This window comes from Apus apus, chromosome W, assembly GCF_020740795.1.
Source record: "Apus apus isolate bApuApu2 chromosome W, bApuApu2.pri.cur, whole genome shotgun sequence".
NCBI lineage: Eukaryota > Metazoa > Chordata > Aves > Apodiformes > Apodidae > Apus > Apus apus.
In genome coordinates, this window is record NC_067311.1 from 731,894 (window position 1) to 757,437 (window position 25,544).

Consider the following 25,544-nt stretch of genomic DNA (forward strand, 5'->3'; position numbering starts at 1 on the left):
TGCTCAGCTCATTATTCCCAGGAATCAGCTGCTCGGAACAATGCTGGGATGGTCCAAGTTACATCACCCTCAACCCAAATACAGACTGAACTGCAGAGTAAGAGCTCTTTTCCTGCCTGTAAATAGGGTGAGAAGTAGCTTTGGCTTCAGGATGGTTAATTTTGGTTTCATCTTCAATTCAGTGTCCTCCTGCATTTCACTGCTGCCTCACAGAACCATTTCTGCAGCTCACACTAAAGAACAAGGTAAAGCTCAAGAGGAAGATGGATTAATACCTCTTAGTTACAAGAAAGCTACATAATTCAGGCAAAATACTGAACAACATTTGCAGGAAACTTCTCCTTGGAAGCCTCCAAGCAGAGCAAGGTCTTACCAAGCAAGGTGAAGGCATGCCTGGTTTTCTCAAAGTCATCAGCGTCGTCCACACCATCGATAGATGTGTCACCTCCCTGAGAAGTGTAGAAAAAGTCTTCAGCACATGCTAGGAGAGAAGAAACAGAAGAAATGCATCAATGAGGAGCAGCTTTTTGGACCAAGAGGCCTTTCAAATGCAAGATGTAAGAAGAAAAAGTGGCAGGACTCGTACCTGCTTTAAAACCTTCCCATGCAATTGCCCTGTCCTTAAAAAAAAGGGGCTTGAGGTCAAAATCATGAAGATGTGTGTCCAAGGCTGCCAGGGTGAGTCCTGGCAGAGTCACCACCAGGGAGGGTGGACAGCCCAAGGGGTGGACAACCTCCCCATCCCACCCAGAATAGGTTCTCAGCACTGAGTAGGAGAGAGACACCAAGAAAGACTCAGAAAGATCATTAACACACACTAACATATTTCCTAAGTATCCTTAAAACAAATAAAAACCCCAACCTATTCAGCATTCCACGTCAGCCCTCTAGTAACCTTTAAAATCACTCCGATTTGCCCTTTTCTGAAGTCACACTGCCACCAGAAGGTCCCCAGCCCTTCCCAGGCCTCCTGCAGGCTTTTGCATTAGCTGTACTTTCAGGCTGTAAGAAAAAAACCATGTAATTCTTTTTGGCATCCAAAAAGGTTTGAGGAACCCAGGTTTCAGGAACCCTGCTGGTTGCTGGAGCATCAGAAAGAAGGTGCAGGAAATGCTGATTGGGGTCAGAGAGCCCATGTCTATCCCAGTCCTCTCAGCACAACAGTATGGAGCAACAAGGCAGTTAGCAATCTTGCAGCAGTTGATGTGACCAGGACATCAGCCACCAATTTTAATCATCCACATTGAGATCTGTTTCTACCTCTAGTGATCTCTGGTGTAAATGACTGGGTGGACAATGGATCAGAAAGAGTATGAAGGAGAAGGCCTTGGGGGTGCTGGGTGATGAGAAGCTCCCCATGAGCCGGCACCGTGCGCTGGAGCCCAGAAACCCCCCGTGTCCTGGGCTGCATCCCCAGCAGCGTGGCCAGCAGGGCCAGGGAGGGGATTGTCCCCTCTGCTCTGCTCTGCTGAGACCCCCCTGCAGGGCTGGGGCCAGGGCTGGGGTCCCCAGCACAGGAAGGACATGGGGCTGGTGGAGAGAGTCCAGAGGAGGCCACGGAGATGCTGGGAGGGCTGGAGCAGCTCTGCTCTGGAGCCAGGCTGGGAGAGTTGGGGTGTTCAGCCTGGAGAAGAGAAGGCTCCAGGGAAACCTTCTTGTGGCCTTCTAGTACTTAAAAGGGGCTTAGCAGAAAGATGGGGACAAACTTTTTAGTAAGGACTATAGCAATAAGACAAAGGGTGATGGTTTTAAATTGAAAGACAAGACATTTAGAGCAGATATAAGGAAGAAATTTGTTATGCTGAGGGTGGTGAGACCCTGGCCCAGGTTGCCCAGAGAGGTGGGAGATGCCCCATCCCTGGAAACAGTCCAGCTGAGGTTGGACAGGGCTCTGAGCAACCTGGTCTAGGTGCAGATGTCCCTGCTCACTGCAGGGGGTTGGACTGGATGGCCTTGAAAGGTCCCTTCCAACTCTATTCTAAGCTTCCATTTCAGCACCAACACTGGGTAAGTGTGATCATCGTGTCCAAGTTGACCCTAAGAAGTCCTTAACATCAGTCCAGCACTAGCCAGAACCAAAAGCCCCTCTCTCCATCTGCCACTGCTCTGCAGCCACAACAGAAACCTCTGAGAGACTCTGCAGCAGCAAGATGCTCTGTGCTGGCATCACAACCTGCCTTCCTCACCATTTTAAATACTTAAAAGCATATCTGAAGCCTCACTTCTCTTTTTCAATAACAGAAAAAAAACAGAGATTAAAAATGAATCACACCACATCTCTGCACCCCCTGCTGCAAGTCAAAAACCTCTTTTTCTGGTGAGGTTTTGCTGTAAATGCTGGGAAAAAAAAACAAAAACAATGGCTGTGTGGAGTTAACCAATGACAGCCAATTTAACATATAATGGATTCAAAGGACAAAGCTGCAAGACAGACTAGTCCACTCATACTCATCCTTCATTTGAAATATGGATCTTCATGCACTTTTCCTGCAAAATTCACACAGGATCTCCCTACTCTAGCTCGCATCTACCACAGCATGTGGCTCACTGTGGTTCTGCAGGCAGTTTCTACAGAATTCCCAAGCTTCTCCCACCATGGCTAACCTCCAGCAATAGCTTCTACCCACCAGCAGCACTGGCAGGAGTCCAACCACACTGAGAGATCCTCCAAGCTCATCCGCCTTCACCTCCTCCCTCAAACAGGCACACACAACCTCAGTGACATACACTTCTAATCCCACAATGTTCTCCTGTCACCATCACACCCAAGCAGCAGCCACTGACATCTAAGAAGGTCCAAGTACTTACTTAGTCCAAGGTCTTTGAATTCTGGAAGACTTGCTGAGGCACAAAGCTGATAGAAGATGTGGTAGTTGCGCTCATCCTCTGCCTACGGGGTAAAATGCTGAGTTAAGAGAGGTTGGAGCAGTGATTCCTTCCTCAGCCTGGTGCCTGCTGAGCCTGGGGCCACCCTGACCCCCTCCCCAGCTTCCCACCACAAAGATGAGGACCCTGGGCCACCCAGAAAAAAAGGAGATGCCAAGCCTCGCTTGACCACAGTGCCCTGTTAGCCTTGCTAAGGGAAAAAGGAACTTGATATTTGCCTACAGAAAAACTGGGGAGGAACTTTGGACAAGGGTATGTAGCAAGAGGACAAAGGCTAATGGATTAAAACTAGCAGAGGGGAGATTGAGGTGAGACATGAGGAGGAAATTCTCTGGTGTGAGGGTGGTGAGACCCTGTCCCAGGTTGCCCAGAGAAGCTGTGGCTGCCCCATCCCTGGAACTGTTGAAGGGCAGGTTGGATGGGGCTTGGAGCAACCTGGGCTGGTGGGAGGTGTCCCTGACCATGCAGGGGGCTGGAACCAGATGATCTTGAAGGTCCCTTTTAACCCAAACCAGTCTGGGATTCTAAGATACTAACTTCCACACTTTATCCCTCTCTGGGATAACTGGGCTAAGTCATTTAGCAAGCACTGCCTTAAAAGACCATTAAAAGAGTGACCCACACTTCTGGCTTCCCAGTGCTGTTTGATTTTAGGACTTTTGGTGCTGGGTTTGGATTATTTTTTTTTTGTTTTTCTTCTGTAAGGACAGAGGTTTTGCAGGAGCTTCTGAGCTAGATCTTGAGCATGAACCAAGAAAGCTTGTACTTAGCTCTGCCCAAGAAACAGGCCACAGCACAGACATCAGCCCCCTCTGCCTCCCTTCCACCTTCAGAATTTAAGGTTGTTGCCTGCAATTTATTCCTTCTGGCTTTTTATGTTCTTCCAGAAGGTGGTCACCAGGTTGGGATCATCAAGAACAACTGCAAAAGACTGAGTCTGAGAGACATGTCTGGAAACTGCATCCAGCAGGAAAGCTACTCGTAAAGCCAGAAAAAAAACTATGAAAATCCAGCACCCAAGAGAGAAAAGAAGGAAAAACCAGCACAACTCCTCACCTGGAACACAACTCGTGATTTTTCCAACAGGTAAGTCCTCATGTTGGCACCAATGATGTGGTATCTCTTGTCAAAGCCAATCTGAACGTACTTCCCAAAGCGGCTGCTGTTGTCATTCCTCGTGGTTTTCGCGTTGCCAATCGCCTGCCCCGAACAAAATGAAACATGCATTTTTCATGTCATTTTTCAATTTATTTAAACATTAACATTTGTAATCAGTGTTGCACAAACAGACATGGGAGGCTTTGAGGAAAACACCTTCCCAGATGCAGAGGGCAGAGCAGCAGGAGCTGATGAAGGAAAAGCAGTGACAGGACTGTGGGGAGGACTCAGGTGCTGGATAAAAACTCATTTGTGTTTCTATGTGTTTTTCTTCCACAAAAATGCTGGAGACACCACATTTTCAGTCATTAGACTTCCAGAATGTCCAAACCTTTCTTCAACAGGTAACATCAGCAGCTCTACTGCAGGAGACATGGGCAATGAAGCTCTGCAAGAGGCAGGGAACCAGCTGAAATCCATCTCTGGATGTTCAGGATTTGCTCCACGGATTTGGTGACACCGCCAGTGTCCCTTCATGCCACTCCAATGCCGGCCTGTCATTGACCAGACTGCCCAGCATAGTGGTGGAGTCCCCATCCCTGCAGGGATTTCAAAGCCGTGTAGATGTGGTGCTGAGGGCCATGGGTTAGTGGTGGCCTTGGCAGGGCTGGGTGAACGGTTGGACTTGATGATCTTGGAGGTCTTTCCGAACCACAACGATTCTAAGATCATCTTGTTTCATGTGCTTTGACACCTTGGCTATAAAGCAGAGACACCTGCCCCACCTCCCAGCAGGGACATTCATCCCACACACCAAACACAGCACACCTCAGTGCTAAGTTCAAAGCCAGGTTGGATGGGGCTTGGAGCAACCTGGTCTAGTGGGAGGTGTCCCTGCCCATGCAGGCGGATTGGAACTAAATGCTCTTTTAGGTCCTTTCCAACCCAAACCAGCCTGGGATCCTCTGATATTTGTGTATTTTCAGACCAGCTCAGCATTGCTGTGAGGCTGCAAATCAGGTCTGGCTCACAAGCCACTAAGGCCCTCATTGTTTTTGTGACTTCTGGAGAGACAGGGAGATCACTGCAAGTAGGCCAAAGGACATGCTGAAACTTTTACCTCCATAATTGGGCTGGATGCCAGGACTTTGGCTTCAATGTTGGTCTCACTGGCAGAGCCGCCGATGGTTGCAAAGAAGCGCATCGCGTATTTGGCAGAGACAGTCTTCCCAGCGCCCGACTCCCCGCTCACGATGATGGACTGGTTCTTCTCATCCCTGTTAGGGCAGAGAAGAAAAGCTTCTGTAAGGCAATCTATTATTTTTCCTTAAGAGTTTGTTCTCATAGAATCACAGATGGTTTGAGTTGGAAGGGACCTTCAAGATCCTCTAAATCCAACCCCCCTGCACGGGCAGGGACACCTCCCACCAGCCCAGGTTGCTCCAAGCCCCATCCAACCTGCCCTTCAACACTGCCAGGGATGGGGCAGCCACAGCTTCTCTGGGCAACCTGGGACAGGGTCTCACCACCCTCACAGCAAAGAATTTCCTCCTCATGTCTCACCTCAATCTCCCCTCTGCCAGCCTGAATCCATTCCCCCTCATCCCATCCCTCCCTGCCCTTGTCTCAAGTCCCTCCCCAGCTTTCCTGGAGCCCCTTCGGGCACTGGAAGGTGCTCTAAGGTCTCCCTGGAGCCTTCTCTTCTCCAGGCTGAACACCCCAACTCTCTCAGCCTGTCTCCAGAGCAGAGCTGCTCCAGCCCTCCCATCATCTCTGTGACCTCCTCTGGACTTTCTCCAAGAGCTCCACATCTTTCCTGTGCTGATGAATGTACACCCTGGGCTCTGTCCTTCAGAGCAGACCTGATCACACACACCTGGATTTTGGCAAGAAGCCAGAGAGAAAATGGGGGCTTGAATCTTTCAGTTCCTGGGAAAACGCCTAAAAGCACCAGTTTGGCCCAGAATGAAGAGGGATGAGCAGGCAGCAGGATGCTCAGAGCATCAGGGGACGTGCAGATGGACCTGACATCCTGCAGTGGCCACCAGCAGCAAAGATTGACCTTCCCTCTGTGCACCACCACCAAACACTTATCAACCTGACATTTCTACCTGACATCAAACACCACAGGGCAAGGACAACACCTCTGCAGAGGTCAGGGTGCTCCATGCCATGCTCTAGCCAACCAGTTGGTCCTGTGGGAGTGGTGGGATTCCCAGCTCATCTAGGTCCTTTCTCCCCTGACTGCTTTGTGCGGCAGGCTGAAAATGCACCTGCCACAGTCTGGAAAAATCCACGTGCTCCAATTGCTGCAAAATGCTGAGCTGTCTCCTGTCTTCCCACCAGTTCCTGAGGGCAGGCAGGAAGGATGGAGCAGCTCCTCCTGGGATTCATACTTTGCATAACCCACTGGAGAAGAACTCCTTGGCCACGCTAAAATGAGGTCAGCAGTTCTTGTGTGTGCTGTCTCTAACGAGAGCAAAACACCCACCAGGCTGATTTCATCAGCTCCCTGGCACCCTGATGGCCCTTTTCTGAGCTGGGATCACACTACAGAGCACTCTTGGCTCCAACCCAAGCCAACCACAAGCAGCTGACCCCTGTGGAGCACTGCAGCCCTGCAGATGGAGAAGGCTTTCTACTGCATCCTCCCAAAAAGCATGACATAGGGGCAAGAACTGGGCCAGCTTTCTTCTCCCCAAGCTTGAGATGCTACCCCAGCAGTTCAACTCTGGAAGACACAAAGAGGACAAGTCAGATGTTCTTCCACCCCATGACAGTCCCAGGAAAGTCATGGGAAACCCAGGAAAGTGACTTTCAGAAATCAAGGGGACCAGGCCTAGATAAGTTCACTGCCAAACACACAGAACACATAGCAAGGGGGTTACAGTGTTTTCATCGTTCCCATTTATGATTAGAGCAAAGATGACCCCAATCCCTGCTCCCCATTTCTGGAAGACATTTGACGGCCTTTGGGGCTCCCACACAAGTGCTCTTCACACCACCCACCTCCAGCATCTAGTGCTGTTCAATTTCGTATTTTATTAAGTATTATGCATGATTTATTTTTAAAAGGCATTAAGAAGCTTTGCTTGGACTACCAAATCCTGTGTCACCGTTTGACTCAGTTTGACAACACTGCTCTCAATCCCCTCCCCCTCCCACCCAGGTAGGGAAGGAGAGAGAGAAAAAAAAGAGAGAGACTTGGCTGGATTGAAAACTGAACCGTGCAGCTTTAATTAGAATACTAATGTGTGATATGAGAGGATATATATATATATATATATATATATATATATGTGATTATACAAAGGTGTGGGTAGAAGCCTCTCGCCTCCCCCCACCCCCAGCAACTCCCCCAGCACTCCCCTCAGACGAGACAATCCCGAGGAATCCCGAAGCTGCTCCTGGAGAAAGGCAGAGAGTTACGAGGGTCAGGAGGGCTTGAGGTCGACGATGATGGGCAGGTGGTGTTTTCCCAGACGCCGGCCACGAACAAAAGAGAGAGAGAGAAGAAGGAAGGCAGACAGAGAGGCGAAGCGAAGCGGCGAGAGAGAGAAGCAGGAAGGAAGGAAGTTTTCTTCTGTCATCTCCGACCTTCCCCCGAGCCTACGTAGATATATGGGATGGAATATCTCTGGCCAGTTTTGCTGTTCGTCTAACCCAGCCTCCCACGGGGGGGCCACAGATCCCCCCGCAGTGTCTGAGCTGGCAGAGCAAAGGCACGACCTTGAGGGCCCAGCAATTACAAAAACATTCCAGTGTCTTATCAACCTAGCAGAACACGCAGTTGCTAGTTGAAGAAAGCTCACTGAAATGAAAAAAGGAATCAGCAAAAGAAAAACTGGCTTCATCCTGGCTCAAACCAGGACATCCTGGCTTGTGCCCACAGTGAACCTAAGTGGCACACAAGGACAAGACAGAAGCCAAAGAAAAGCCACCCAAATATATTCACTACTTTAGCACACTAATGAGCTAATACACTCCTAATAAACTCAGCTCAGCATCTAGAGACAACACAGTGACTGCACCAACAAGCAGAGGTGGCCAGTGATAGCTGAGGAGAAGAAAACTGGAGCTGCTAACATGAAGGAAAACATCTAACCACTAACTACAGGCCCTAAAGGCTGGGATTGGGAAGCTGGTGTTGCACTGGCACTGTGAGAACTTCGGTCACCTCCATGAAGCTGTCAACAACTGATGGAACAGCTATCAAGAGGAACATAACTCAGGGTGAGAAATGAGAAACAACCCATGGTCCTGTGTGGAAAGCTGCTGGTTGGGCTGACTTCAGCAGAACTCAAGTGTCAAAGGGAATTTTTGCTAAACTCCAGGCTTCTATCCAGAGGGATGGCACACAAGGAAACCTGAGCCACCACTGGGACTTGGAAACACAAGGGATCTTTTGTTCCTCTATAAGAAAAGCAAGAAGCAATCAGCCAGGCCCCCGGGGGCTGTGCTGCCTCTCCAAGGGATCCTGGATGTTCCCTCAAAGCTTCTAGTCCACGTTTAGGTCTGCAGATGCCTTCTGCAGCACCCAAAGGTGTAAAAAAGCACCAACCACCAATGCACCTCACCAGGTATCATCAGGAGGATGGAGAGCAAGACCAGAGGAGGAGATTGAGCAATGCAGCTGAGATAGTGTGTCCCAAACTGCTTCAAACCCCACAGCCTCACCTATTAACAATCACTAAACAATCCACCCTTCCACCATCCTGGCACTTGATTCCACCAACTCCAGCAGCACCTGGAGCAAATTAACTCCACGCTGTGTATTTTGCCTCAAACAATATTGTTCCAATGAACCAAGTGAGCTCAGTCTCACACTGGCTGCACAGAGAGCTTCTAAAGAGCTGGTCACTGGAAAAATCTGAGGCTCCCACATATGAATTTTAATCATATGCCCTTTGTGAAGCTGTTTTACATGCAAAGAAGCTCACTGCAAAGCATCCTCATCAGGAGAGCCTTTCACCTAAACCCGAGTCTTAAAACATGCCCTCATCATGGTAAGTGACCAGATGCTTTGTGAAATACTTTGTCCCAAAAAATGGACCAGCAGACGTTATGTACCTTCTACAGCCTCTTGCCCAGCCCACCCAGAGCTTTTTTTCCTTCTTCCCTCCCCCCCTTTATTTTTTTTTTTCTTTTAAATTGGCATTTCCTGATGACAAGACACCACCAGACACAAGATCCAAATGACTTTCACACCTACCCATGAAGATGCCTCCAGTGCCATCTCATAGACACCACCAGCTCTAGACAGGCAAGAAAGCCCAGGACACCTTCACTAACATTTGGACACCACCAAATGGCTGAAGTTCTTCCCTGGCACCTTGTCTCTACAAGGGAATGGTACATTAGAAGCCCAGAAAACTAAAAATCTTTCTGCCTCCAACTTTTCTCATTTAACTTGAGATTTTATGCCATTTTCCTTGCCATCTATTCAGTTCCATGCAATCACCTCCACTCCAATCCCCAGTGTGCTCTGGGCCACTAAAAAAGCTAAAATATACATACATATATTTTTATTACATATATTATGCATTTTATATATTTTATATAACATATTGTGTGTTTATAATAATTAGATATATTTTTATGTATTACTTTTGTTAGAAATGAAATGTAGTGTTGATTTTGCATTGTAGTGTTAGAAATGTAGTGCTGGGTTTGAGCACACACACATATATATATATATATTAGTGTTAGGAATATAATAGTTTGCTTGAGATAAGTGAGATATCTGCACATTCCAATTACACGAAGAGTGGTTTACAGCCCAAGAAACTGAGGGACTTAATTGGGCTCCATCTGGGGGATCTGAACATGGAGAAGGATTTATGGCCCAAGATAAGACCGAACAAAGCCACTTCTATGTTGCTCCTAGGAGCAGGATGGCACCAGCAGGTATAGATCATCTTGTTAATTGGGAAGACAGCCAAGGGGGCAAGAAAGGTCAAAATTTGACCTTAAAAGGTAAAAAGTAACCTGCTAGAATGGAATGTGTAAACAGGGGCGGGAAACTTATAGGATAATTTGAAGCGTCGGATAGGCTGTAAACCCTGGAGTACCCAGCCAGTGGGGAAACAGGGGAGGGAACTTTGCGTCGGGAATAGGGAATATAAACCGTTATTCACCTTGCTATGGGTGTGCCTACTTGCTTAGGTCACCCATTCTTGCAAGAATGTAAATAAACTGTGCTTCGCTGAAGGATCTGTGTGGGCCTGCTCATTGGCACGACAGACGTTTCTCACAAATTTTGGGGGCTCGTCTGGGAGCTGAAGTCATCATCCAGGGAGCTGTCGTCTCCGAAGAACGGAAAGGTGCACCCCGTTGAGTTCAACGGTTCCGTGGATCGGCGGCGCTGGCTCCAGGGAGACCGACCAAGACCCGAGACTGGTTATAAACAGATCCCACGATCCACAGAGGGGGAAATAATGGATAAAGGAAAGTAGGCGCCCTGATATCGACCAGGCAGACTCTGTGCACGGACCAAGGTGAGAAAATTGACCGTTAAGTATTGCTTTGGTGGTCGGGGCCGGGGTGAGAAAACTGACTGTTAAGTATCACCCTGGTGGTTTGAGACTCGTGTGTGTGTGTGAGCGAGACGTACATTGGTACGAAGCGAGTGCGGAGTCCAACTTCGCGGTTCTGTTCTTCCGCGAGGAAAACAGCCGGAGAAGGACGAAGCGAGAGCAAAAGAGTGCAAGGAGAGTCTCGGGAATGAAAGAAAAGCGCTAGGCCTAGGGAGGATAAGGGAATATCCTCGGGAGCAATTCCTCCAGACAGTCCTTTAGGGAGGATGCTGCAGTACTGGGAAGTACTGGGAAGACATGTCAGGTACCAAAGGGAAGGATAAGAAGAAGATGATAAACTATTGTGTGTTTATCTGGACATGGGAACCCATACGGGGGCGGCATGTATTTAGGCCAAAGTATGGGTCGGATAATAGCTGGCTGTGCCAGGATTTGCATTTCTATGTGAATGCAAAAATTCCTTTTTCTTTGGAGGAGTGTGAGTATGCTCTGTGCTGGATTACAGAGCGTCCCCAGGACCGTCCTGTTAACCCTCCTCCACCTCCTCACGACCCTGAGCTCCAGGAGAGTGTTGTAAATCATTCCTCTACTTCACACACTCCTGTGAATTCCTCTCCCCCTTTACAGCACCCTGAGCACTGTGACAGCACTTACAAGGAAGCTGCAAGTGCTGCGAGTGCTTCCCCTTTGACAAACTTTCCAAAATTGAGAAGAAAATTGGAACAATGTAAAAGAGATTTGGAGAATTTTCCCATACAAGGGGGCAACCACTGACAGGCAGGCTCGGTGGAAGCTGTTTCCCCTCCGGGAAGTACCTCTTGGTCCCGGACAGGTGGGATGTGTCAGTGCCCCGCTGACAAGCACTGAGGTGCGGAACTTTAAAAAGGAAATGAAATCATTTATTGAGGACCCTGTCGGCTTATCTGAACAATTAGATCAATTTTTGGGTCCTAATTATTACTCCTGAACAGAATTAATGTCCATCATGAATATTCTGTTTAGTGGAGAAGAACGGGGAATGATTAGACGGGCGGCTCTGCAAGAATGGGAAAGGAGAAACCCCCCCCAGGCAAGGGGTAGTTCCCGCAGAGCAGAAATTCCCCAATGTGGATCCCAATTGGGATAATAATAACCCTGTACACCGGAATAATATGAAAGACCTGAGAGAACTAATAATACAGGGAATTAAAGAGGCTGCCCGAGATCCCAAAATTTTATTAAGGCATTTGAACTCCAGCAAGGGAAGGATGAGTCCCCATCAGATTTTTTACAAAGGTTACGGGATCAGATGAGGAAATATTCGGGCATGAACCCTGAGGATCCGGTGACCCAGGGTTTGTTAAAAGTACATTTTGTTACTAAGGCATGGCCAGACATTCAAAAGAAGATGCAGAACGTGTATGTGAATCAGGAGAAAGCGAAACAGAAACAGAAGGTTAAAATGATGGTTTGTACAATGGACCAGGTTGTGAAGCAGAGACTCGAACCCATAGTGCAAGAGAGAGAGAGAGAGAGTGGAAACGGAGCCGAGGAAAGAGAGAACGGAGAATGAGAGCGAGAAGTGCAGAACGAAGTAGGAAATTATCAGGACAAAGATTGTCTGGTAACCTCCCTTCAGCTGGATGTTATAACTGTGGCAAGCTGGGACATTTTAAAAAGCAGTGCCCAGACTTGAAGAGAGAAGGGAGGGTGATGTCAATGATGCATCTTGAAACTCAGGGGTTCTCTCAGTCCCACCCAGAGCCCTTGATAAATATAAAGGTGGGACCCCAGGAAGAAGAGGTAATCTTCTTGGTGGATACAGGAGCGAGCAGAACTTCTTTAAACTATGTTCCTCCTGGGCTAAAGTTAACCTGTCAACTAGTGTTTGTTGCAGGAATAGAGGGAGAAAAGTTTGGAGTTTCTACATTTGAACCTACAAGGCTTAAAATTGGGAATAGAAAAGCCCAGGGACAGTTGCTGTATGTTCCCGAGGCAGGGGGTAACCTATTGGGCAGGGACATGATTATACAATTGGGCTTGCAAATTAGAACTCACTCAGAATGTATGGTTATTGCTATGAATGTGTTAACAGAACAAGATGAGGCTGGAATAGATAAGGGAACGGCAAGAAATAAAACAAGCCACAGATTCACTTTTAATTATTTTTTTTTGGGTAAACAGGGCCTACGGGTCTCAAAGACAAAACTCCAATATGTGGAGGAAGAGGTTAAATATTTGGGACACCTTATTTCAGGAGGAAAGCGGAGAATTAGCCCTGAAAGGATTCAGGGAGTTGTAAATCTGTCACTTCCCTGGACAATATTGCTGCCTGTGGAGCAGCTCTGGGAGTTCTCACCCAAGAATGGAGGGGGAGCAACAGCCGGTGGCTTATCTGGCTAAACTTTTAGATCCAGTATCCCGGGGTTTGCCAGAGTGTGTGCAGACAGTGACAGCAACTGCTCTTTTGGTAGAAGAAAGCAAGAATTTAACTTTTGGGGAGAAATTAAGTGTAAGCACACCACATCAAGTAAATCCTGCCTCCTTTTTATGGAAAGGTGATAATGAAAACTTAGAGTTAGAACATAGTTGCTTGGACCTAATAAAATACCAAACCAAGGTCCGACCAGATCTTAAGGATATACCTTTGCATGCAGGACTTCAGCTGTTCACAGATGGATCTTCAAGAGTAATTCAGGGAAAGCGGCACAATGGATATGCTATTGTAGAAGGGGTAAGCAGTGAAGTCAAAGAAATGGGGCGGTTACCTAATGGATGGTCAGCCCAAACATGTGAGTTATATGCTCTCAACCAAGCACTACTGATGCTAGAAGGCAAGGAAGGAACAATTTACACTGATTCCAGATATGCCTTCGGAGTAGTGCATACCTTTGGGAAAATCTGGGAGGAGCGAGGACTGGTAAACAGTAAAGGGAAGGAGTTGGCCCATGGAGAACTTATTCAGCAAGTGCTGCAAAATTTGATGCTGCCAGAAGAAGTAGCAGTAGTGCATGTTAATGGGCATCAGAAAGGAAACTCACCACAAGCTAGAGGGAACAGGCTGGCAGATGAAACTGCTCGAGAAGCAGCCATGCAATCAGAAGTAATAACAATGAATTGTCTCATTCCTGAGGTGCCAGCTAAAAAGAAAAAGAGGCAATTAAGAAACTGGGGGCAACAAAACAGAATGGAAAATGGTTACTCCCAGATGGTAGAGAAATGTTAAATAAACAAACCATGAGGGAAATATTAGCTGTTCTGCATCAAGGTAGCCATTGGGGAACACAAGCCATGTGTGACCTGGTGCTACGAAAATATGGGTGCATTGGAATTTATACAATAGCTAAGCAAATTTGTGAAGGATGTATGGTTTGTAGAAAGATCAACAAAAAGGTGCTAAAAAGGCAAGCAACAGGGGGACGAGCTCTAGCTTTAAGACCTTTTCAGAGTATTCAAGTACCAAAGATAGGCAGAGCTAAATATTTACTGGTTCTAGCAGATCATCTAACAGGGTGGGTAGAAGCATTTCCTCTCAATACGGCTACTGCAGCAACAGTGGCAAGGGTAATCCTGGAACAGATTATTCCCAGATATGGGATAGTGGAAAATATTGATTCAGATCAGGGAAGTCACTTTACCTCCAAAGTGTTGCAGGAGTTAATGAACAGCCTGGGTAAACTAAATTGCCTTGGACTAAGTGTCAAAGACATAAGGGTGTCACCTTATGAAATGTTGTTTGGACTACCATATTTAGGCAAAAGTGATGGACTTCCACAGTTTGAAACTAAAGATGTTTTTCTGAAGAACTGTATACTCGGGTTGTGGTCTTCTTTGTCCTTCCTTAGGCACCAAGGGTTCTTGGCGCAGACTCCGCCCTTGGAATCTGCAGTGCATTGATGCCAGCCTGGAGACTGGGTCCTGGTTAAATCTTGGAAAGAAGCCAAACTCCAACCAACCTGGGAAGGACCACTTCAAGTTCTGTTGACTACAGAGACTGCCGTCCGGACAGCTGAGAAAGGGTGGACTCATTATACCCGACTCAGAGGACCAGTAGAGGCTCCACCTGAGAAGGAACAGTGGCAGGCCTACCCAGCTGAAAACCCCTTGTGCCTTAAACTGAAGAAGCACTAGAATTGATCCATGCTAACTGATGAAGTAGAGTTTGTAGTAATTCTGGTTACTGCAGTTATTGGGTTAATGTTTATCTGTTGTGTGGAAAAACATCGGTTCTGTGGGCATAAAAGGAGAAGAGAACCTTTTAGTGAAAATGAGGGGGATCATCATAATAGTGAGTTGTTGTCTGTGGATCCAAAAGTAGTAACCTTGACAGAGGTCAGGGATATAAAGCAAACCCTTTAAATTTAAACTGGATATGGAGAGACAAATGCCTGGGTAGAATGGGTCAAATATACAGTGTATGCTTGTGCCTCAGGGAGGCCTATGGCACAGATAGTTCCTTTTCCATTGGGGTGGAGCAAAGACCCACAGGGAATGAAATGCATGATTGCTTTATATCAAGACACAACTGCATGGGGTGATGAGGCTTGCAAGTCTCTATCGCTGCTTTTTCCTGCTGTATAGATCAAAGACCTCAGTGTGCCTCCTGCTTTCTCTGTAGTGCCCGGTAACCATGCAGCTTGTCTCTCACGACAAGATGTGAATGCTGCCAGGTATCTCGGAGCTTTGGAGAAGTGTATTGAGTCACTGAATGTGACTGGTGACAAAGCAGGAAGCTACTCAGCTATGAGTGTCCCCAGGGCAGATCTGTGGTGGTATTGTGGAGGAAAAATTCTAAGGTCTGTGCTCCCTTACAATTGGAAGGGTACGTGTGCTCTTATTCGATTGGCCATTCCATTCACCCTGGCATATGTAAAAGAGCCTCATGTTGAGATAGAGAGAATAAAAAGAGGTCTAGGGATATCATTTGATGATAAGATTTATATTGATGTTATTGGGATTCCTAGGGGAGTTCCTGATGAACACAAAGCTAGAAATCAGATAGCTGCAGGATTTGAGTCCTTCCTGTTCTGGTGGGTAACAGTCAACAAAAATGTGGATACGAGGGATGCAGTCAAAGGAATTGCAGAACAACTGGATGCCACCAGCAGGATGGCATGGGAAAATAGAATAGCATTAGACATGATACTGGCAGAAAAGGGGGGTGTATGTGTAATGCTGGGGAATAAGTGCTGTACTTTTATTCCAAATAATACTGCCCCTGATGGTACAATAACTAAGGCATTGCAAGGACTCACTACTCTGGCAGATGAATTAGCAGAAAATTTGGGAATAGATAGCTCGCCCACTGGATGGTTAGAGTCCTGGTTTGGGAAATGGAAGGGGATGATAATTTCCATTTAACATTCTTAATTATAATGCAATAGGATGTTGTATAAGGCCTTGTTTAATGTCTCATTGAAACTGTTTTATCAAAGCAAATGCCTCTAAAGCCACCTTTATACGCTGACACAATGTTATTATTAGATGAGCAAAATCTAGAAGAAAGATGTGAAATCATGTTGTCTGAACTAGAGGCATCTTACAAAAACAACCTGAGATAATGCAAAAAGCAACAGTAGGGTAAATAAAAGAAGGGGGAATTGTTAGAAATGAAATGTAGTGTTGATTTTGCATTCTAGTGTTAGAAACGTAGTGTTGGTTTGGTTCACATATATATATATTCTAGTGTTAGGAACATATAGTTTGTTTGAGCACATATATATATTTTAGTGTTAGGAATATAATAGTTTGCTTGAGATAAGTGAGATATCTGCACATTCCAATTATATCAAGAGTGGTTTACGGCCCAAGAAACTGAGGGACTTAATTGGGCTCCATCTGGGGGATCTGAACATGGAGAAGGATTTATGGCCCAAGATAAGGCCAAACAAAGCCACTTCTATGCTGCTCTTCAGGGCAGGATGACACCAGTAGATTGTTAATTGGGAAGGCAGCCAAGGGGGCAAGAAAGGTCAAAATTTGACCTTAAAAGGTAAAAAGTAACCTGCTAGAATGGAATGTGTAAACAGGGTCGGGAAACTTATAGGATAATTTGAAGCGTCGGATGGGCTGTAAACCCTGGAGTACCCAGCCAGTGGGGAAACAGGGGAGGGAACTTTGCGTCGGGAATAGGGAATATAAACCGTTATTCACCTTGCTATGGGTGTGCCTACTTGCTTAGGTCACCCATTCTTGCAAGAATGTAAATAAACTGTGCTTCGCTGAAGGATCTGTGTGGGCCTGCTCATTGGCGCGACAAACGTTTCTCACACATGGGACAGCAATGTGCCCTTGTGACAAGAGAGCCAACAGTATCCTGGGATGCTCTAAGACCAGTGTGGCCAGCAGGTCAAGGGAGGTTCTCCTCCCCCTCTGCTCTGCCCTGGTGAGACCACATCTGGAGGATTGTGTCCAGTTCTGGGCTCCCCAGTTGCAGAGGGACAGGGATTTGCTGGGAAGAGTCCAAGGGAGGCTACAAGGATGATGAAGGGACTGGAACATCTGCCTGATGAGGAAAGGCTGAGAGACCTGGGGCTGTCCAGTCTGGAGAGGAGAAGGCTGAGAGGGGACCTGATGAATGTCTATCAATCTCTGCAGGGTGGGTGTCAAGAATGGGCCAGTCTCTGTTCAGTGGTGCCTGTGACAGGACGAGGGGAAACGGCACCAAGTGACAACACAGGAAGCTCCACCTCAACAGGAGGAGAAACCTCTTTCCTGTGAGGGTGACAGAGCCCTGGGACAGGCTGCCCAGAGAAGCTGTGGAGTCTCCTTCTCTGGAGACTTTCCAGACCCATCTGGACACATTCCTGTGTGACCTGCCCTGGGTGTTCCTGCTGCAGCAGGGGGTTGGACTTGATGATCTCCAGAGGTCCATTCCAATCCCTATGATTCTATAACTTCATGCCTGGCAATCCTCAAATGCAATCCAACTACTACTATTCACCTCCTCTTTCACACCAGTCACTCAGATCCAAGCAACAGGGAAGATTACAAGACAGAATAAATGCACCCTTCATAACCACAAATTCAATGTGTTTCCTATCAGTTTTAAGTTAATGAATTATACAGCAAACACTGTTTCAGCTCATTTTATTTTTCAGTGTACTGATTTGTAATTTTCCTCCCTTCTACTACATATCTGGCAACCACTCCATTCTACAGTTCCCTTCACCCATGCCTCTTCTCCACACTGAGAGTGGTCAGACACACCCAAACATCTCGAAAAAAAACCTCAACGAACGTAGGAGACAGACAAGCTGTTTCTGTGAAAAACACAACAAATGAGCTCTTTTAGAGAACCTTGTTGACCATAAATGGGTTTCTCTTTGCAACCTGAGGGCAAATACCATTTTTCACAGCTGCCTAGATATCGGTCAGACACTCTGTTTCTCCTCCATCCACTGTTTTTCAGACCCAATCAAGTTTGATGGCTCCTCTCTGGGGTCATGAGTCTCTGCTGTATCTACAGACCTTTAATCTATTTTTTGCAGCAGCACAGTAACCACTCACCAGGTACTAAGAGTATTTCCTTAAAGCTCAGTATTTTTAGACAGATGTGCTTTGGGACAGCAGTCAAAAAATGCAACACAATCATAAAGTGGTCAAAAGAAGAAAAATAAAGAAAACCCACATCTTTAGGTGGCTCTCAACAGAAATTATCTGACTTGTCCACCATTATCTCTGCTGGATGAATAAACAAAGCCTCTTTTTTTGGTCCTCCTGGCCAGTAACTTGCTCTAGGGCCTTCCTCTTCTGTAGCAAGAGCCTGAACAAAGCAGGAGTGCCATTAGTAGGGACCTGATGGGTGCCACTGAAGCCTGAGGAGCCTTGCATGTAGCAGAAGTGATTAATCTTGATAAGATTTACTGCAGGCAAAGAAAGCTCTTCACAGGGAAGACAAACAGCAGCTGAAAAAAATGGTGATTGTGAGAAACAAGCCCCCTTGGCTGTCTTCCCAATTAACAAGATGATCTATACCTGCTGGTGCCATCCTGCTCCTAGGAGCAACATAGAAGTGGCTTTGTTCGGCCTTATCTTGGGCCATAAATCCTTCTCCATGTTCAGATCCCCCAGATGGAGCCCAATTAAGTCCCTCAGTTTCTTGGGCCGTAAACCACTCTTGATATAATTGGAATGTGCAGATATCTCACTTATCTCAAGCAAACTATTATATTCCTAACACTAAAGTATATATATAATGTGCTCAAACAAACTATATATTCCTAACACTAAAATATATATATATATATACGTGAACCAAACCCAACACTATGTTTCTAACACTAGAATGCAAAATCAACACTACATTTCATTTCTAACAGTGATGATACTTGGTTTTCTGCTCCAGTTCCTTTTCCACACCATTTTATGGGGGAGTTAGTTGTCAATAAAAGCCTAGTTCTGAAGAGGACAATCTGCTCACTTCACATGCCACCTACAGGAAAGTTGTTCTGCTCCCAGCTGAAGCAGGTATTTGTCAAGACCTTCTTAGTTAGGCAGCACATCTCAAGCAGAAGAAATCAGACATGAACGAGGCCAGTGTGGCCTGCTCAGCAGGAGATGCTAGAAATCACCTTTGTCTTTGCCCAGTTAGTTGGTGGATTTTTAATAAAGGGTTCTGAAAAGAAGGTGAGAGAAACATGAAAACCTAATTTCTAGAAATGAGAGTGAGATGTGCAGCATATGGATTTTCTCAGTGCCACCTCAGGAACAGGGGACACATTTTCTAATCAGTAACTAATAGGTTGCTGTTGTGGTGATCAAAATCTACTCATTTTGATTAGTAAGGAGATGCTTGTTTACTATTCTCCAAATAGCTTCTTCCAGATGAACCACCATCACCTTCACAGCCTTGTCCTGAACTGGAACCACTGACTTTTATTCCAAATAATACTGCCCCTGATGGTACAATAACTAAGGCACTGCAAGGACTCACTACTCTGGCAGATGAATTAGCAGAAAATTTGGGAATAGATAGCTCGCCCACTGGATGGTTAGAGTCCTGGTTTGGGAAATGGAAGGGGATGATAATTTCCATTTTAACATCCTTAATTATAATGACAGGAGTATTGATTGCAATAGGATGCTGCATAATCCCATGCGTACGAGGTCTTGTTCAACGTCTCATTGAAACTGCTTTATCAAAGCAAATGTCTCTACAGCCACCTTCATACGCTGAGACAATGCTATCATTATTAGATGAGCAAAATCCAGACTGTCTCTCCCCTGAAGAGAGATGTGAAATCATGTTGTCCGAACTAGAGGCATCTTACAGAACAACTTGAGATAATGCAAAAAGCAACAGTAGGGTAAATAAAAGAAGGGGGAATTGTTAGAAATTAAATGTAGTGATTTTGCATTCTAGTGTTAGAAACATAGTGTCAGGTTTGTTTTTTTTTTATATATATATATATATATATATATCCTAGTGTTAGGAATATAATAGTTTGTTTGAGATAAGTGAGATATCTGCACATTCCAAGAACACTGGGAGTGGTTTACAGCCCAAGAAACTGAGGGAGTGGATTGGGCTCCATCTGAGGAAGAAGGATTTATGGCCCAAGATAAGACCAAACAAAGCCACTTCTATGTTGCTCCTAGGAGCAGGATGACACCAGTAGATTGTTAATTGGGAAGACAGCCAAGGGGGCAAGAAAGGTCAAAATTTGACCTTAAAAGGTAAAAAGTAACCTGCTAGAATGGAATGTGTAAACAGGGTCGGGAAACTTATAGGATAATTTGAAGCGTCGGATGGGCTGTAAACCCTGGAGTACCCAGCCAGTGGGGAAACAGGGGAGGGAACTTTGCGTCGGGAATAGGGAATATAAACCGTTATTCACCTTGCTATGGGTGTGCCTACTTGCTTAGGTCACCCATTCTTGCAAGAATGTAAATAAACTGTGCTTCGCTGAAGGATCTGTGTGGGCCTGCTCATTGGCGCGACAGACGTTTCTCACACCCTCAGCCTCCTTTGCTCCAGGCTGGACACCCCCAGCTCCCTCAGCTGCTCCTCCTCACACTTGTGCTCCAGCCCCTTCCCCAGCTCCCTTGCCCTTCTCTGGACAAGCTCCAGCCCCTCCATCTTCTTCTTGTCCTGAGGGGCCCAGATCTGACCCCAGGATTCCAGGTGCCCCCTCCCCAGGGCCCAGCACAGGGGGACCATCCCTGCCCTGCTCCTGCTGGCCACCCCAGTGCTGACACAAGCCAGGATGCTGGTGGCCTTCTTGGCCTCCCGGGCACACCCTGGCTCATATTCATCTGCTCTCAACCAACTCCTCCAGGTCCTTTTCCTCTGGGCACTTTCCAGCCACTCTTCTCCAAACCTGGAGCGTTGCCTGGGGTTGTTGTGACCCAAGTGCAAGATCCAGCACTTGGCCTTGGTGAACCTCACACAATTGGCCTTGGCCCATCCATCCAGCCTGTGGACAGGAGACACCTGACAGAGTCAGTAACTCCGTTAAAAAAAGCAAAAAGAAGTCCTGTCCAACATACTACATCCATCACTCATGAGAGCAGCTCCAGCAGCTCTACCACTGTCCCTGCAGAGGGAAAACTCCAGATCAGACTGCAGAGGACACAACATCCACCCAGAAGCTTTCAGTTTTAAAACACTGTGCTACACTTCAAGACACATTTCAAATAACCAGGCAGATTCCTACACTTCACTTTACAATTTGTCCTCAGCCCCATTTGAATCCCTCTTTTGTCCCCAAGCCTCCAATTACTGGGATACCAGCCTGAGACAGAAGCACCAGAGCAGAGCTGAACAGTGAGTGTCTTGTTTAAGAGCTTTGAAGGTGGTTATTTCCATGTCCCCTTGCAACCTGAGCACTCCTAACCATCCAGAAAGAGCAGTTATCAATTACAACTGTCAAAAGGAGATTTACTTTGATAAGGAGGAGAGCAGAGAGCCCAGCATCTCTGGCTAGAGCTGTCTGTTAGCCCACTGCCTGCAGAAATTATGCCAGGATATGGAGAACTAAGTCTTCCCCAGCAGAAAAGCAAGAAGTTGCCTCATATTTTAGATGTGTGCAGGAATCCATGGGTCCCATCCATGTTGGTCAGCAAAACCTCAGCATCTTCTACAAAGAACCATGAAGCTTGCTCCTCAGCCTGGATTCATGTAACAAGGACACAGTCCTCAGCCTTCTTCTTTCTCCAGACAGTTCCTCAGATGTCCAAACCCTTCCCAACACTGTTTTGGCCAAAGTACAAGCACTTGCAGGAGGTCTCAACTTGCAGGCTGGAGTCACCGTGGGTACAACCCAGTTAATCTCCATCCACAGCTGCTATTAAAAGTCAGAGCTGTGTAAAAATCACAGCTAGTCTACAGGTAAATCTGCACACAGTGTGTAAGTCCAGACAACTGATAGAATGATCCCCAGTGCAACAACTTTCAGCTTCACCTCAAATTCTCTTTTAGATGATGGCTTCTCTGGTAAGAAAAAAAGCCTTAATCTGTCCTCAGCAACACAACAAACACAGAAGTAAAACTCATACCACCTCCACCTGGTGAAGACACTGCTTCGAAGGACCCATAATTATCTCCAAATATCCTCCAGTATCCTCCTACCTCAAAATCACAGTGTCTCCATTAAGACAACTAACATTAGCTTCTGGGTTTAGTCTGATTATCTCACCAAATTATGTGAAATGTGGTTTCCTCCAAGTTATTAAACATGACATTTGCAGAGTGGTTTGAACTGCTTCCAGGAAACTCATCCAAGCAGCAAAAGGAGAAGGATCAGAGAATCACAGAATCATTTGGGCTGGAAAGGGCCTTAAAGGTCATCCAGTTCCAACCCCCTGCATGGGCAGGGACACCTCCCACCAGACCAGGTTGCTCCAAGCCCCATCCAACCGGCCCTTCAACACTGCCAGGGATGGGGCAGCCACAGCTTCTCTGGGCAACCTGGGCCAGGGTCTCACCACCCTCACACTATTCTAAATCCCAGATGCACCAAATTCATGAGTTCCTCAAGACCACAGAAATCCCCGAGCCCACCCAGCAGTCTTGGCAGCCAATAATAGGGTCAGGTTGGTAAGAAGAATTGGAAATATTTGACCTCCAAGAGATTTCAGTGTGAAGCTGCAGGAACCAGGTCTTCCATCTCCCAGATGGGAGCTACAGCACCCACAGGTTAAGACAGCCACCATGATAAGGAGATCCCATACCAACTTGGGGACATAAAAACATGACAGAAAACCCCCACCTCACTTTATCTGTATGTTTGCAACATTTAATTGGATAATTGCCCAGTTTTGATCTGACCCTGTTGACTGAGCCCCACTTACCTGGCCATCTGCTTGTAGGCCTCCTCTGCCACTGCAAAGATGTGAGGATCCATGTCCCCCATGTTCTGGCCACTGTAGGCATAGATGACATCTTGCTCATAGATTGGCAGCTGCTCATACGGATTGATGGCAACAAGCACAATACCTTAGAAAAGAGAAACAGCTATGTTACAAACCAAACAGAGAGTTAATACTTCAAGCCCTTCAGGGCTTTGGTTAGTTGTTTCAAATCAGTTTTTTTTAAATATAATGCTTGGAGGAAATAAAAAAAAAGGATGAGAAGGGAACAGGGAAGGACTCCAGATTCTTATCTCAGCATCTCTTTCCAAGTGTTATGCTTTGATAGCAAAGCTATAAGCTCCAGTACAACTAAAAAGGAGGTGCATGAAAAGTGGTGAGAAAAGCAAATATATCATCATCTTCATTGCATGAAGCCAGACTTTGCAGAAAGACTGAGGAAAGCTAAACAGTGCCTGAGCCTTCAGAAAAGTAATTCCAATGCAACCAAAGCTCCACTAGACTCAAACAAATATCCCAGATTTTCCTCTTGGCTTAAATTCTTAGTAAAAGCTCATAACAAAGAAAGTGCTCAAATCCAAAATGAAATGCATAAATCACAGGAAAGGAATGCCAGAGCCTGCATTAAAGTTTTCAAGTCTCTTTCCTCTCCAGCTCTAGGAATGTGGTGCCTACCTGGAGGAGGCAGTGAGCCCAAGGAATTGATGAGAGGCCAAACCAAGCATGCTGCTACCATGGGTTGGAGGGAGCTGATCTGCACCCTGTAGAACTGAGGCACTCACAAGTCCCACCTCCAAAGCACCTTCAGGTTTTGAGGTTTAAATTGTTGTATGAAGGAGCTCCAAGAGCACATGGGAGCAGGTGCTGAGCCACTGAGTCAGGGCTCAGGCACACAAATGACAGCAAAGCCCAGGAAGTCTCAGCCTGAAGCAAACACCAGGATGAGAGATTTAAGCCACAACAAAAAGCAAAGTTCTGTTACATCACCTCCACAGGACATTAACCCAACAGCTTCAGCTCACAGTGCCCTGCTCCTCTCTCTTTGCACCTTGGCTCTTTTAGGGTCACAAACCTTTTTCCCTTGGTCACCAAAAACACATCTGTGCACACTGAGCTGAAGGGTGCCCAGAACCCACCCGTGTCCTGGGCTGCATCCCCAGCAGCATGGCCAGCAGGGCCAGGGAGTGGATTGTCCCCTCTGCTCTGCTGAGACCCCCCTGCAGGGCTGGGGTCCCCAACACAGGAAGGACATGGAGCTGTTGGAGAGAGTCCAGAAGAGGCCACAAAGATCATCTGAGGGCTGAAGCACCTCTCCTATAAAGACAGGTTTAGAGAACTGGCATTGTTCAGCCTGGAGAAGAGAAGGCTCTAGGGAGACCTTAAAGACCACCTAGTTCCAACCCCCCTGCATGGGCAAGGACACCTCCCACCAGACCAGGTTGCTCCAAGCCCCATCCAACCTGCCCTTCAACACTGCCAGGGATGGGGCAGCCACAGCTTCTCTGGCCAACCTGGGCCAGGGTCTCACCACCCTCACAGCCAAGAATTTCTTCCTAATGTCTCACCTAAATCTACTATTCCATCTTACCAGACATTCCCACCAGGAGTTTCATACATGGACCACGAGCTCAGGAAGCTCACTGTGTACCAACCCTCAATAACCACCTCTAGTTTTGCAACCTAAAGCTTGTTGGCGCGTGCACGCACGTCTCCCACCCACCCCAAACTCAAAGCCCCCAGACCTTCTCATGCCACAGCCTTTCGCTTGTGGTCTCCACAAGGTTCTCTGTGGACATGCTCTAACACTGCTGTTCAGGAGCTGAATGTGTGGGCCTGGACACTCACCACAGTATGTGTAGATATGGTTGGACTCGAGGAACCTGACTTTGAGGTTGTGGAGGACTGCTGGCTCATGCAGGTAGCTCAGGGCTGTCAGGTCATTCTCTCCCACCAGGATATCTGGGTTGCGCAGGAAAGGCAGCTCATTCCCTTGAGGGTCAACAGGATATTCATAGAGCTGGAGAGACACAACACGAGGAACGTGAGAAGACAAAACCCAACAGCTCCTGTAACGTCTTAGGAGTTGACCAAGTATAATTCCAGCTTGATACTCTAAAATACTTCTACGTCCTGCTCAAAACAGAAGGAAAGTCCCTTTATGCTTAATGCTGTAGGGATGTGGATGACACACTACCAGGTGACAGTTCATCCCCTTGGTAACTGGCTTTGAACTGACTAACAGATGGTCCTGGGGGACACAGATGGTCCACAAGCACCTGAGTGAAACCAAATTGTTTTCATCAAATGGTTTGGGTTAGAAGGGACCCTAAAGATCATCTGGATCCAACCCCCCTGCATGGGCAGGGACACCTCCCACCAGCCCAGGTTGCTCCAAGCCCCATCCAACCTGCCCTTCAACATTGCCAGGGATGGGGCAGCCACTGCTTCCCTGGGCAGCCTGTTCCAGTGTCTCACCACCCTTATACTAAAACATTTCCTCCTAATGTCTAACCTAAATCTATCCTCTTCCAGCTCAAAACCATAACCTCTTGTCCTATCATTACACACACTGGTGAAAAGTCCCTCCCTAGATTTCCTATAGCCCCTTCAGATACTAGAAGGCCACTAGGAGGTCTCCCTCAGAGCCTTCTCTTCTCCAGGCTGAACAGCCCAAATTCTCTCAGCCTGTCTTCATAGGAGAGGTGCTCCAACCCTCCAATGATCTTTGTGGCC

At 46.8% G+C, this 25,544-nt stretch overlaps 1 protein-coding gene across 3 annotated transcripts in view; it reads right to left on the minus strand.

Moving 5' to 3' along the window:
* LOC127395156 (unconventional myosin-Vb-like) overlaps positions 1–25,544 on the minus strand; it is a 135,496-nt gene that overhangs the window by 80,966 nt on the left and 28,986 nt on the right. For all 3 annotated transcript variants that reach the window (XR_007891738.1, XM_051641627.1, XM_051641628.1), the window contains exons 3-8: positions 24,657–24,828; positions 22,794–22,938; positions 5,105–5,261; positions 3,943–4,086; positions 2,809–2,890; positions 374–481 (exon numbers count right to left, since the gene is read on the minus strand). Coding sequence is in view for 2 of the 3 variants with exons in the window: in XM_051641627.1 (XP_051497587.1) it covers positions 374–481; positions 2,809–2,890; positions 3,943–4,086; positions 5,105–5,261; positions 22,794–22,938; positions 24,657–24,828 (808 nt within the window). In the remaining variant the exon portion in view is untranslated. The remainder of the gene's footprint in view (positions 1–373; positions 482–2,808; positions 2,891–3,942; positions 4,087–5,104; positions 5,262–22,793; positions 22,939–24,656; positions 24,829–25,544) is intronic.